The following is a 12,685-nucleotide window of genomic DNA, read 5'->3' as shown; positions in this document are numbered from 1 at the left end:
ATTTTACGCACTCAAAGTGTATAGAGTGTAAAATAGCCTCCTTTAGGTTAAGATACCAACCATTGGACCACTTATGATTGTCTTGAAGGAGTTGTGAATGGATCCAACCACTCTGAAAATCAGTTTGGAACGAATGGTCAGTTAGGTAGGAGGAGAATCAGGGGAGAGAGGTGATCTGAAAACCTAAAGAGAAAAGTGTATCAAGGAGAAAGTGAATAACTACATTGATGTGTACAAAGAAGTAGAAAAGGATGAGGACAGAGAAAGGGGCATTAAATTTGGCAACCGAGAGATAATTGGTAACTTTGAAGACAGTAATCTTGTTTGAATGAATTGGAAGCCAGACTGTAGAGAGTTAAGAGAGCAAGAGGAAAGACTGTGGGGGCACTTGTTTTAGACATGAAGAGGGATGTGAAATTCAACTAGCAGGGATGGATGGATGGATGGATGGATGGATGGATGGATGGATGGGTGGATGCAAGGAAGCATGGATGTATAGATGAAGCAAGGGTTTCATGAAGAAGACATGTGCATGTTTGTAGGCAGTAGAAAAGCAGCCAATAGACAGGGAGAAACTGACAATAAGTGAGGAAATGGATAATATTGGGGGCCATCGGCTAAGAAGATAGGATAGAATGAGATTGTTTGTGGGTGAAGCCAGATTTGCTTTGACAAGGAGAAAGGCCACTTCATTATATGAGAGATGGGTGAAGGGAGAGGTAGTGGAAGAAGGCATCTGGTCTATGTGTGATGAGTTCAGGAAAAGATGTACCTATTGGCAAATGGACTCAATTTTTTCAGTAAAATATGAGGCAAGGTTCTCAGCTGAGTTTGTGGGGGTAGAGAGCAGAGTCATAAGAGGTTTGAGGAAGGATGAAAAGGTTTAGAAAAACTGTTATGACAATGATGGCAAAAGGATTGCCTGGCAGTAGCGAGGGCCCAGTTGAGGTTACATAACATAAATTCATAGTAGACCCAGTCAGAACGGTCTTGTGCAGCACCATGCAAGGGCAGCAAATAGAAGTCATCCAAGGCTGAAGCTTTGCTGGGCAAGGTCAGTGACATGATAAGGTGGCAGAGGGACACAAGAAGAAAGTGGGGGTATATGTCCTGAGAAAGAGAAGATTGAAGGGGGGGGGACTTGACAACTGTCTACACATATCTGAAGGACCATCATATGAAAGAAGGAATAGACTTATTCCATTTGCCTCTTGCGGGTGGCATAGAGGTAGCTTTAGACTTGATATTAAGAAAAACTTTCGACTAGATCAAAGATCTTACCCATTTTTGTTTTGTTGTTTTTGAGTTGTTTCATTCATGTCTTTCTCTTCATAACCCCATTTGAGGTTTCTTGGCAAAGATACTGGTTTTTTATTTCCTTCCCCAGCTCATTTTACATATGAGGAAACCAAGGCAGACAGAGCAAAGTGACTTGCCCAGGGTCACATGGCTAGTTTCTGAGGCTAGATTTAAACTCAGGTCCTCCTGACTTTAAAGCTAGCACTCTTTCCACTGTCTTATCTAAAAGATTAATTTTCAGTTTCAGTTCAATTCAGCCAGTCCCTTGCATCTAAATTCAGCACTTTTAACATTCCCTGAAAGAAGGATGTGCAGAATGTAATCCTGAAAAGTATTTCTTGTTTTATGAAGTAGAAATAATTGTAACATAATAGTGACATAACACTCTTCTTCTGTGACCTAGCTTGTTCTGGCATCGTTGTTGTTCAAGTGTTTCAGTAGTGAATTCTGTGATCCCATCTGGGGTTTTCCTGGCAAAGATACCGGAGTGGGTTAACATGTCCTTCTCCAGCTCATTCTACAGATGAGGAAACTGAGGTAAACAGGGTGAAATGATTTGCCCAGGGTCACACAACTCATGTCTAAAGTCAGATTTGAACTCAGATTTTCTTTTCTCCATAAAAGAACTCTTTGGCAGTTTCAGAATGATACTTAATATGTAGATTTTAAAAAGGAAGCCAATTATATTGAAATAGTTTTTTAAAAAGAAAATACCTTTTCAGTATCCTATTACACCTTACTCTCCTCATAACTCTGTAATCCAATGTACCAGCCTCCTTACTAGTTCTCACATAAAACACTCCATTTCCTGACTCTGTCTTCCCTCACTGGCCATCAGATCTAGAACTTTCTTCTGTCTCTTCTCTGCCTCCTCTCTTCCTTCAGATCCCAGCTAAAACCACACCTTCTCCGAGAAACCTTTCTTGATCCCTCTTAAAGCTAGTACCATCCCTCTGAGAACCTGTATATCTCTTGTTTGTTTATACTTGTTTGTGTGCTAACTCCCCTGTTAGACTGTGAGCTCCTCCAGGTCAGGGGGGGTTTTTATGCTTGTTTGTGTTTTTTGCTTTCTGAGTAGCCTCAGTACTTAGCACATAGTAGGTACTTAATAAATGCTGTTGATTTGACTTGATAAGTTCTCAGGCCCCAGTCCCTTATATCCTTTGAGATTTTATGATGCTCTCACAGCCTGTACCATCGGAGATGAGATTCGAACCCTTGTCCTCCTGGCTCCCAACACAGCACTACTCCATAAAGAATGTGGGATTCAGCTTCATTACAGAAGATGAGGAAAAGTCTCCATTTAGGAGGCAGTATTTTCAAATATGGCTCTTCTGGTTTAAGTGAGTTGAGAAACAGCACTCCACTAATCTTTCAGTTCACTGCTACCAGGTATAATTAACTTAATTTGTACTGGAGAAAGGTGAGTTTCTGAGAACTCAAGTTATGGTTACACAGGGATCTGCACTATTTTAGTCACAAACCTCTACATCCTCGTTCCCATCCTATTTTTCTTCCTGAAAAAAAAAATATTTCATATTGTCTTCCCTATTAGATTGTGAGCTCCTTAAAACCAGGCAGTGGTGTGATACAGAGGATAGAGCATTGGACCTGGAATGAGGAGGAACCAAGTTCAGATCCAGCTAGCTGTGTGACCTTCATCAAATCATTTAATCTCAGCTTCTATAACTGTAAAAGGGAATAATAATCAGCACCTACCTCCCAAGGTTGTTATGAGGATAAAATGAAGTAATGCTTGGAAAGCTCTTAGCACAGTACCTGGCTCATAGTAGGTTCTTAATTAATGTTTATTTGCTGAATAATTATAGTAAAGAATAATGTTAAAGATTTTCATGAAATAATTAGTCATACATTTATGAGTAATTATATTAAAGTAATTAATACAATATTAATAAATAAATGTGTAATTTGTATTTAAAAGGGCAAAAGTTTTAAGAAGAAGATAAAGATTATTAAAAATGGAACTGAAATGAGAAGGAAGGAATATAGAAGAGAGAAGGAGGGAAGAGAGACTTTACTGTTTATATGTTTTCTGCCAGCTAGAGAAAGACTGCTGATCTTTTGATCTCTGGGTTCCTAAGGTGAAGTGAGGTAGGCCAATTGGGGTGATTGAAGTAAGTGAAACACCAACATGGCGAGCCCCAGTGATTAAGCCCTCAAGGAGGGCTGAACCAGGGCAGGTTGAAAATGGAGCACATCAAAGCTTCCATGTTGATCAGGGTGGGATTAGGTCCATAGATAGCTGCTGTACTTCCAGTCTGGACAACATAAAGAAACTCAGTCTTGGAAAATAAATAACATAATTTCAAAGACTTTCTCTTTGAATTATTGACCATAGTCTCCTTTGATTTGAATGCTAATAAAACAAAAGCATAGTAGGAGAGAAAACCGATCATAGTAATAAGTCATAAATAATTCTCATTCCGGAATATTTCAATTAACTTTTTTCTAATCATAAGTATTATGACTGATATTCACACATAAACACACATGCACATGTACACATATATAGAGAAGAATAGTATAATAGAGGAAAAAGTAATGAATCTTGAGTTGAAAGATGTGTCTAAATTCTTCTTATAATATAAGCAGCTAAGTAGTGCAGTGGAAAACAGCCCTTTCCCAGGAATCAGAAAAGCCTGAGTTCAAATCCACCTGCAGACACTTACTTACTGTGTGACTCCGGGCAAGTCAGTTAACATCTCTGAGCCTCAATTTCCTCATCTGTAAAATGAAGGAAGTAATAGCACCTACCTCCAGTTGTGAGGATAAAATAAGAAAATGTTTGTGAAACTTCAAAGTGCTATATTGATGGGTATAGTTATTATTTTTAATAATACTACTTATCTGGTAGTAGATAATATTTCCTAGTATTATTTACTATCTATCTGGTAGATAGTACTATCTAGTTGAACTTGGACAACTCATATTACCTCTGCATGTCTCAGTTTCCTTATCTATAGATTGAGAGGGTTGGACTAATTGCTTCCCAATATCCCCGTATCAATGTTGCAATGTATTGAAAGGTACCTTTAAAACCTAAAATCCTTCAAGTATATCCCTAAGTAATGAACTGAGTAGCAGGGAATGTTTCTGATAGGTATTCCACTAGGATTCAGCAGTTCTTCAAATTACATGCTTCTACTTGAAATACAAACTCACCTCCACATTATCAGCCTGATACAATGCCACCATTGGTACTGGTCCTATCCACAATTTTAGCAGTGGTTCATGTCTGTATTCTTCAGTATAGTAAGTGATCTGTTCAAAAAATTCTGGGAAATAAAGATTTTCAGTTAAAATTCAGTCAAAATGAGCATTTGGGTAATTAAATGTTTGTTTAAAAAAAATCTTACATTGATAAAAATACCTCTAGCTATTTCAAAAACCATTGAGACCTCTCAATTTTTAAAACAAGAATGGGTAAAATGACTTCCTGCATGATGCCTAAAAACAGAAACCAAATTCCCTGTATGGGCTTTTATGTGCTGAAAAAATATTTGATTATTTTATCTAATTTTTTTAATAGTTTGTGCTATATTTTCAGTACTTTTATATAGTACAAGATGAGAATGTTTTATTTTTTTCCACATTGCTAGCCATCTTTCTCCAAATACTTACTTCTTAGTTAAAACTTTCCCTCACTTTTACTAGCTACAAGCTGACCAAATAATAATCTTATATGTAGTCAGTCATTTCTATGATTTCTATTCTATTCCACTATTCCAGTCTTTCCAGTTTGATTTTGTTTAGGGTTTTTGTTGTTGATTCAGTATCAGCTTTGATAAGAGTTACTTTATCATATGTTTTAAAACCATTAGGGCAGGGAGAAGAAGTTACCTTAATTCATTTTTTTCTCCCTATTAACCCAAAATTCCACAAAAATAATAAATGTAGGTGATTTGAAGGGCAGCAGACAAGGGTGTTGTATGTATGACTATGGCATATTATCGATAACTTGCAAATTTGCATATATTAACTCTTCTGGCTAGATTTTAAGTTCTTTGATGACTATGACTTTCCATTATTTTTGTTAGAATCCCTGGCACCTACCACCAGGCCTGGAACTTAGTAGATGGTTAATAGAAGCCTTTGATTGACTGAGGTTTTGTTTTTTTTCTTCCCACCTCAGGTGCTTGGTACACTAAAAGCTTGGTATGTTAAGTGTTTGTTGACTGAGTGAAAAGTAGAATACCTGGAAAAAATAAATGAATTAGTTATACATCAAGAGGGATGGATATCAGATGGACAGTTTGAGTTCTCCTCAGCAGCCCATTAAATATTAAAATACCTGGAGGAAGGCACTCAGTGTATAGGGTAGAACCTTTTTTGAACCATTTATATTTATGGGAGAACTTGAATGACAATCACACTGGAAGAGAAGAATGTAGGGTTAGATTGGCATCACCAACTTCTTTCGTTTTACCGCTTCTAACATCACTTGTTACTATTTCTTGTCATCCTTTAGAGAGTTTTATATTATTTATGATCCCATGAAATCATCAAAGGAGAAAGTGAGTGAGAGAAAACCAAGGACTGAATTTTAGGAGAGATCTACATTAAAGAGGTCAGAGGAAAAAAGAGGAGTCAGCAAAGGAAAGAGAAAATGAGCTGCCAGAGAGGCAGAAGAAAAAAAAAGGTTATTAGTTTACTCATTTATTCATTCAACACATCTTTGATCTGTACTTACTTTTTGCAGAACACTATGGTAGGTGATGGGAGAGGTACAAAATTTGAGCTTACAGTATAGCAGGAAGATGGTTGTCCAGTTGTTGCGGTCATGGCTGACTCTTTGTAGCCTCATTTTGGAGTTTTCTTGGCAAAGATACTGGAGTGTGGCATTTCCTTCTCCAGCTCATTTTACAGATGAGGAAACTAAGGCAAATAGATTAAGTAATTTGCCCAAGATCACACAACTAATAAGTGTCTGAGGCTGGATTTGAACTCAGGTCTTCCTAACTCTGGGTGCAGCTCTCTGTCTACTGTGCCATGTAGCTACCCTTTCTACTTTATTATGCCACCTAGAATGGTGTCAGATTAGGACAGGCCTTGAATGTTGGACAAATGAGACTGAATGTTGAATGGCAGACAATGAAGAAAGAGGTATCACAGGATGGGAAAAGAGCATCAGGAAGGAAGTGTCAGTCAATGTGTGCAGATAACACAAAGCTGGTGGAGATTGCTAACAGTCAGGAATCCCAAGAGTCCCATTTTGATAGGCTAAACCATAGAAGAATTAGATTTAAAAAGTTAAAGATAAAGCCACTTTCCTTAAAAAAAAAAATCAACTTTACAAGTTCAGGATAGAAGAGACACTGTTAGGTAGCAGTTTGTCCTAAAATTATCTTGGGGGTTTTGAAGACTGCAAATAAAATAATTAACTCAGTCTTAGGATGTGGCACACCAACAATTACAAGCAGTCATGGCAATCTTGGACTCCATCAGGAGAGCTTTCACCTTCAGGAATAAGGGAATGATAGCTCCTCAGTACTACGTCATATTCAGATCATTAGAAGGATATTGATAAACTGGAGAGTATCCTGAGGAAACCAACCAAAGTGGTGAAAAGCCTTGAATTCCATGTCACGTAAATATCTTTTCATGGAACTGGGGATATTTGGCATGCAGGAGAGGAGATGCAGAGGGGATGTGATAGACCTGGTCAAGTACTGGAAGGGATGTCATATGGAAGAGGGATTAGATTTGTTCCGCCTAGAGCCAGAGGCAAGAAGTAGCAATGAATGAAGATACGTAGAGGCAAATCTAGACTTGTTGTCAAGAAAAACTAAACAAATGGAACTGTCCAAAATCCTCCCTTTGAAGGTAGATTCAAAGCAGATTCAGGATGACCACCTGTTGGGTATGTTATAGTGAGGACTTCTTTCTGGTATAGCTTGGACTATATGGTCCCTTTTGACTCCAAAATTCTGTGATTTGGTGAAATCAAGAATGAGGAGGACTGAGGAAGATGCTATTCATTGGATTTGATAATTAGGTGAATGTTGGTACCCTTCCAGTGTCTTCAGCAGTGTGTGTGTGTGTGTGTGTGTGTGTGTGTGTGTGTGTGTGTGTGTGTGTGTGTGTGTGTAAGAATGGAAGTCAGACTGCAAGGAATTAACCAGGGAAAGGCTTTGAAAAAACTGGTAACTGGGGTTCTTTTCACAAGTTTCTTGGTTAAAAGGAAGAAGAAAGGTAGCACAAGATGTAAAGGTTGAGGAAGGTGTTTTTGCTTGGTTGTTTTTAGAATAACTAAGAGCTAAGCATGTCTGTTGGGAGAAGAAAAGGAGCCAGTAGAGAGACTGAATGTCCATGAAGACAGGACAAGATTGAGGGAGCAAGGTCCTAGAGGTGAGGGGCATTAACAAGAGCAGGTTTAAATAGCACTACAGGGGTTATCATACACTTTGTAGAAATGATCTCACCAATTTCTTTTAATTTAGAAAAAAAGAAATGATCTCATTTGGTCCATAAGGGTCTTTGAGATGGGCATAGTTTATAGTTTGAGATGAAATGATTGACTAGTCACAAAACTAACAAGGGTCAGTGACAGGATTCAAGCCCGCCTCTTTGACTCCAGGGCCAGTTATACCATACCGCCCCTCAAAAACACTCAAAAACTGCCACCCTGCACAAAGAAGACAATGATAACTAATGGGAGGGAAGGCTCATATCCCCTTGGGGGAAGGAGGGGAGAAAGAAAAAGGCTCCAAGGAGGAGAGCAAGCCTTGATAGAATTCAACAGAAAGGGACAGAAAGAGGACCTTTAAAAGGTCAGAAATAGTATTAGCAAAAAGACAGAACCTAGAAATCAGAAAAATGTATGATGGATAAACTAGTTTGCCTGGAACACTGAGTAGGTGGCAAGGGATGGTTTGAGATAAAACTGGAAAATTAACCAATTAGATCAAGAGCTCAGATCCAGGGGATGGCCTTAGAAAGGAGGATATTTCTTCCCCTTAAATAGAACAGAAAGAAGGAAACGTAGATAAAGAAAGCCAATGAAAATTAAACTTTTTCTGAAATGAGCCAGGCTGTATGTGGGAAGGAAGAAGAGGTAAGAGCAGAACAGAGAAGACATAATCTGAATTTGCAGTGAATCCAATTAATGATATTTTCAATTAATTTCAATTAATTAATCCAATAATGAAATTCCAATTAATTAAGTTATATAGAGGAGAAGAACAGAGGAAGTTCATGATCCAAGACATATTCCCCTCAATAAAAATAGGACAGATGAAAATAAAATGGAGTCCCTATGAGGAGAGTAAAAAAATTTTCAAATAGTTACTTCTGCTGGAAAGGGATGGTATAACAGAAAGGGCTCTTTTGGTTGTTGTTTAATCATATCTGGCTGTACGTGACCCTGTGGATGTTATCCATAGAATTTTCTTGCCAAAGATACTGGAGTGGTTTTCCATTTCCTTCTCCAGTGTGTCCCCATTTTACACATGAGGAATTGAGGCAAATAATGGTTGTGACTTGCCCAGCATCACAGAGCTAGTAAGTGTCTGAGGTGGGATTTAAATTCACATCTTCCTGACTCCAGGCCTGATGCTTTTTCCACTGCACCAACTAGCGGCTCTAAAAAGGGCAATTTACTCTGGAGTTAAGGGACAAGTGTTCATATTTTGCTTCTAATCTGTGTTACTCAGGACAAATCACCTAATCTTCTTGGACTTCAGTTTCCTTATTGTAAGATAAGAGGGTTAGACTACAAGACTTCTGAAGTCCCATCCATCCCTAGAACTATGACCCTGTGAACAAAGTTAAGGAGCGTGGGGCACAGAACAGAGTTAACATAATATTAATCTGTGCTGAATCCAATTGACAACTTCATATGGCCTAAGAGCTGAGAAAACCAGTGGTGGTAGTGGTTTATACGTTTACTTTTCCCCTTAGGCTGAAAGATCCTTAAAGACAAGAAGTAGGTCTTGTATTAATTTTATATCCCCTACAGCGCCTGGGTTTAGAGCATTGGCTTGGCACTGTCCCTAAGGAAGCCCCCCTCCCCCCCCAAAAAAAAATTATAGGACTTAATTTTAAAAAAAACTCACTAATAACAAAAAAATCCTAGTACTTTGAGTGCATACTGAATGTTCAAAAATAAATAGTTGTTGATTGATAGTAAAGTCACTCTTGGGAAGCAAGGGTGTTCTCATCACAAACACACACACACAATTATTCAGAACTACTTTAGACACTTCATCAGTTCATTCCTTATTTTAAAACTGTATAATTCAAGAGAGGTTTAAATTTCTTAGATTCATTATTAGATTAAATTTCTTCTAGATCAACAATTATCCAATAGAACTAAGTTGTCTTCATAGTTCATAACTTATGATGGAGGATGGAGGAGGCTATTTCTACATGCCTATTTTAAGACAAACTGCCACAAAATCTGGCAAAGAATCACAGATTTAGAATTGGAAGAGACTTAGCAGACATCCAGTTCAATTTCTCATTTTACAGATGAGGAAACTGAGAAGGAGTGACTTATTCAGGTCACATAGTAGTATCAAAGGTGGAATTCTTAACCTAGGCCTTAATTCCAGAGCCAGTATGCTTTCTGGATGTGTTATTATATTAGCATCCTTATTCTCTTTCCAAAAATGTTTTCTGTAAATCTTGACATATTATATACATCATAGAAAGTACCGATCATACTAACTTTAAGAAAGTCTTGAGTTAATTAAAATTCACTTTGTACACTTTTGACTAAAGATTAATGAAAGGGTAAAGTTGACAGTATTTTCATCCAGAGAAACAAGCTAGAAGTGACCAGCTAACATTTCCAGCTTTGCAGATGAATTCAAGATAAACCTTTTCTATGTCAGACTATTAACAGTTAAGCTTGGGGAGCTTGAAAGCTTGAAAGAAATCTAGACATTCTTGCCCTGATCTCATCACTAAAGTTTCCACTTGAAATCAGACCATTGGAGTCTTATGACTTGAAGGTTCTTAAATTTTTTCTCCTGATAGAAATGAAAAACCACAAACCTGGCCCCACCTACCTGATGCAGGTATTTTAAGGATAACAATAACAATTACTTTTAACAATTTATGTAAAATAGATTTATGAGGGTTTTATAACTTAATAGCACAAGATCCCTTCAATATATTCTATCAAAATAGGACTGAGATGTTCCAGCTCTTAGAAAAGGTTTATAAACAAGGATACCTGCCATTAAAAAACAACTTTTGTAGAAAATTTCCCCCAGAATTCAACTTAAAGCCTCAGCCAACCAAGCTCAGAGTAGACTAGGTCTGAAGGAGAGGAAGATTGTTGTGTAACCTCTGAGTAAGAGTTCATGTGTCAGTGAAAGAGGAACCAACGTACAAAAGTGGAACATGGCTTAAAATGTTACATTTTAGGTCCTAAACCATCCTACATAACTTTTTTTTTTAAGTTCAAAGTTGTACTGGAGCCCTTGTTATATGGGGATGAGGAAAGAAATTGGTGTAATTGTCTTGGTTTGTGTGACAGATCCCTTCTGGGTTTTAAGCAATTATTGTGACAAAGAAGGTAAGACTGAATAATGAAAATGAAACTTTTTTTTGAGGTGAGCTGGAGAATATGTGAGAAGTGAGAGAAAAAGAAGGTGAGGGAAAGGCAAAGGAGACATCATCTAAATTTGAATCCAATTAACGAAGTTTCCCAGCTATCAACCAGGAGTTGAGAAAATCATTGAGGAGGGTGGCTTTTATTTCCCTCACTAGACCGAAAAACTCCTTGAAGGAAGGATGTTAGAGCTAAAAGGGACCTCACATAGCAACAACTCACCCTTTACAGGCTTTATTGTTCACAGAGTGTGTTCAGAACAACTAGTGAGGGAGTTAGTCCAAGTATTATTATTTCTGTTTTACAGATGAAGAAACTCAATTTTGGAATGGTCAAGTGTCACATAAATCTTTTGTCAGTCCTGGGATATGAGCCTTCTCCTAGTTCCAGGGTTCCTGGCAATCCAGGTCCCTCATTTTGTAGATGACCCGGCTGAGGCATGAAAAACAAGCTAAAGATCCAGGACCAGAACCGACTTCTGAGTTCAATTCCATCTTACATGGTGTAGCATCAAGAACAGAGAGTAAGGGGCACAGAATGTCACATCAAAAGTGCGGGGGCACTCCAAATCTCGGCAGTTGCGCGGGGAGTCACTGGAAAGTTTGGAGGTTGCAGCTGGCTTATAGAACAGTTAGAGGTTGCAAGGACCGGCAAACACATAGGATACAATTTACCTTATTTAAGGAAGAGATAGAAGGGATTAAAATAAAAAGAGGAAGAGAGGGGAGGGGCAGAGAGACAGAAAAGAGGGAGAAAGAAGAGAATTTGAAAAGAGAGGAAAAAAGAAAGGGGAGGAGAGAAGCGGGAGAAGGAGAGACGGGATTCGGAAAAGGGAAAAGGAGATATGAGTGAGAAACTAAAAGTTCAGAACCGGACGAAGATGGAGAGTGGAGATTTCCCGTCTGCGCTCTCACTGACCCTAGACCGAGAAAGGTGGGTAAACTGAGTCAGGCTGCCTGGAGGCTGAGAGAGAAGATGGTCGTCCAGCTGCTCCAGAACGGCCCATTTATTTACCTTGGCTATCAGATTTCATATACAGAGTATGTCCCACCAGCGGGTACGCTGTTTCAATGGACGGGATGTCTTTCATCTGCTTCCATTTCCGGACATAAGCGACCAGCATCTGCAACAGAGTCAGTGCGATGAAGGTGCCCAGCAGGGTAATCGCGCCCGTGGCGCCCCAGTAGAGTAGCTTTTGCCCGATGGGCACTAACCACATGTCTCCTCTCATCTTGGCAGTCTGCTGCCCTCAGGCCGAGCTAAAGCAGCAGGGGCAAAGGAGCTCTCCACTGGCAGCCTGGGCTCGCTCTAGGCCTGGCAAGCCAGCCAGAGGCGCCTTCCAGAGAGCCCAAGCAGCTGGACCGGGAGCTCGGGGCGGAGGAGGAGGGATGCTGCCAGCCAGGCAGCGACCCGCCCGGGAGCTGGCTTCCCGAGGGCTTAATTAGACAGACTCTCTGCGCAGGCCTGGGCACTGCAGCTGGGTCCGGGGAGGGAGGAGGAGTCACGGGAACTCCAAGCCGAGTTAAGTGGGGTTTCTGTTTGCTCCCCAGGCTGGGGTTACGATCCAGAAAGGGAGGGAGGAAAGAATGAAAGAGGCCTAATATGCAATCGTTTCCGAAAGCTGAACTCTGTGCCCCAAACCCCCAGAAACGCTGCGGTCCATCGGCAGTGGAAGTCGAGATCTGCAAAACCCCCCGGGGTCCAACTTCGGGCGGCGGAAGCCCAAGGCTAGGCTGGCTCTGCGTGCCCAATACGGCCACAGCTGGGCTCAGAAGCCACACAGCGGGCTGCCGGGTTGGCAGAGGA

The 12,685-nt window shown here is 39.7% G+C and overlaps 1 protein-coding gene across 4 annotated transcripts in view; it reads right to left on the bottom strand.

Moving 5' to 3' along the window:
* CYP4V2 (cytochrome P450 family 4 subfamily V member 2) overlaps positions 1-12,685 on the bottom strand; it is a 39,805-nt gene extending 27,120 nt beyond the window's left edge. Inside the window, exons 1-3 of one of the 4 annotated variants that reach the window (XM_072623115.1) lie at positions 12,094-12,673; positions 11,894-12,002; positions 4,483-4,595 (exon numbers count right to left, since the gene is read on the bottom strand). In XM_072623115.1, the coding sequence (XP_072479216.1) occupies positions 4,483-4,595; positions 11,894-12,002 (222 nt within the window). In that variant the 5' untranslated portion in view covers positions 12,094-12,673. Of the gene's footprint in view, positions 1-4,482; positions 4,596-11,893 lie in introns of all 4 variants that reach the window. The other 3 variants (XM_072623111.1, XM_072623114.1, XM_072623112.1) reach the window with 3 other exon arrangements.

Source organism: Notamacropus eugenii, chromosome 7 (assembly GCF_028372415.1).
Source record: "Notamacropus eugenii isolate mMacEug1 chromosome 7, mMacEug1.pri_v2, whole genome shotgun sequence".
Taxonomy (NCBI): domain Eukaryota; kingdom Metazoa; phylum Chordata; class Mammalia; order Diprotodontia; family Macropodidae; genus Notamacropus; species Notamacropus eugenii.
The sequence above is the reverse complement of the archived record's forward strand: the minus strand, read 5'-3'. Positions and strand labels throughout refer to the sequence as shown.